Genomic DNA, 1,830 nt, shown 5'->3' on the forward strand with positions numbered 1-1,830 from the left:
CCTTTGATATTCAACAGATAATCATAATGCAGGCTTATGGAAGGTACTTCTATTGTGACATGGCATTAATCAAAATATGTGGTGGCTTCAAACTTAAGTTAAAATATAAATGGAATATATACCCCATCAAATTATGCAAATATGGAAAATGACTTGATCAGTTTAATGAGTGAGTACCAAGTCCCCGAGAGGCTTATAAATAGGGGTAGTGCCCATGACATAAATATCCAAACGAAACCAAACGGAACATTAAATTGCTAAACTGTTATACCACTTAATTCATACTAAACAATGGCAGCTGCAACTGCGGTTCGTGTGTTTGGCAACCCAATCACTCAAGGAACTCTTGCCCAAAGGGCCCAAGCAGCCCAAAACTATCAAAACGCTGATGGAAAGCTCGACCAGGTGTTGCAGCTTTCAAACAAGTCTCAAAATGCAGCAGCGGGAAACGCCCAAGACCCGGATTGCTCCACATTTGGCATGATGTACAATGCCACCGGAGTTACTATAACTAAAGTGACCGCCTACGATTGGGAGGGAAGCGTTGTTTGGCACTACCCGGTGAACATCCAAAATGGGCAGTGGGCGGTTTTTCGGCATGTTGGCACTAGTGGCTCACACCCCAAAGGATCAATTGCCGCTGTGGTGTACCGCATCCAGAATTGCACTGATGCAATGATCGCTTGGAACAACCCTTGGAAAACCGGCTTGGGTGGAATGAACAGTGTAAGTATATATATAGTTAGTCACATTTAGGTCACAATAAATGTTAATTTGACTAATCAACATCACGAGAATGTCCTTACCAACCTCTTTCCAAAATGTCTAAGCTGAAACCCTTTTGACTTGTTGAATTTTATCATGAACTTAACGGGAATTTTGGCTAACCAAATTGTGCCATTTGCCCAAAAATCTTGTCGGACACCTAGGTAATATCTTCGATTCAACTGTTTTAGGACAATTGGCAAAATATAGTTGGCTAATAATGCCATGAGCCAATGATTAAAAGTCAGCGGGTCGGCAAGATTTAAGATGAACATTTTGGGAAGAAGTTGGTCAAATAGACATTCTCTTGTTATTGACTAGTTCATTGAAAATTTGTGTCATTGACCCTAAAATAACCATGCCTTTTAGTCACACATTTTTAGCCAGTGTTCTTGTAATGTCATGCATAATTAATACATAACAACGAATTATTATGCGAATGTTGCAGGCTTATTGTGAGATGAATGTTCCGGGATACTTTAATACTTGTGACTGGGATGCAATATATAAGAAGTTGAAGGATTCTGGTGCTCAGAGTCTAGCAAGAATGGAAGGCTATGGTACAAATGTAAGCATAGAAGTGGATGGCAACACTCCATGTTTCAACGCCTCTTTCTGTCTTGCCAAATAGATAACGAACACGATCCTCGTAGTTACATTAATAAGGCTCTTACTACTTGAGCCATTGTGATCGAAACTGCGTCTCCTAAGTTCTATGTATGCTTGTAATAATATATAATAAGCCAAACTCAGTAGGTGATGTTTGGGTAAAGCTTTACAAAAATAAAATGTCGTCTTGGTGTGTTGTCAATCGACATCTATAACGTTTTCTTATGTCAAATCACTTTTGAAACTTCAAAGAGATCCTACTATCATGAGAACAAGCATAAGAAATAGGACTGTAGCTTCTGGATATTTTTCTTTGTATAAAAGATAATTAAATAAAATAATTAAAAGATCTACAACGCTACACTTAAAAGATGGAAAACCAATTAAGTTTCCAATTATCTATGAAAATATTGAAAGCAACCTTAATTGACAAAAATTATAGCAACGAACGTATGG

General features: G+C 38.1%; 1 protein-coding gene across 1 annotated transcript; it reads left to right on the plus strand.

Moving 5' to 3' along the window:
* Positions 1-236: 236 nt before the first annotated feature.
* On the plus strand, positions 237-1,571 carry LOC143529029 (23 kDa jasmonate-induced protein-like). Its single transcript, XM_077024920.1, has 2 exons — positions 237-726; positions 1,214-1,571. The coding sequence occupies exons 1-2, from the start codon at positions 292-294 to the stop codon at positions 1,394-1,396; spliced, it is 618 nt and encodes a 205-aa protein (XP_076881035.1). The 5' UTR covers positions 237-291; the 3' UTR covers positions 1,397-1,571.
* Positions 1,572-1,830: the final 259 nt, after the last annotated feature.

Source organism: Bidens hawaiensis, unplaced genomic scaffold, assembly GCF_021521415.1.
Source record: "Bidens hawaiensis isolate Kalapana, Puna unplaced genomic scaffold, B.hawaiensis_p1.1 tig00000636_1, whole genome shotgun sequence".
Taxonomy (NCBI): domain Eukaryota; kingdom Viridiplantae; phylum Streptophyta; class Magnoliopsida; order Asterales; family Asteraceae; genus Bidens; species Bidens hawaiensis.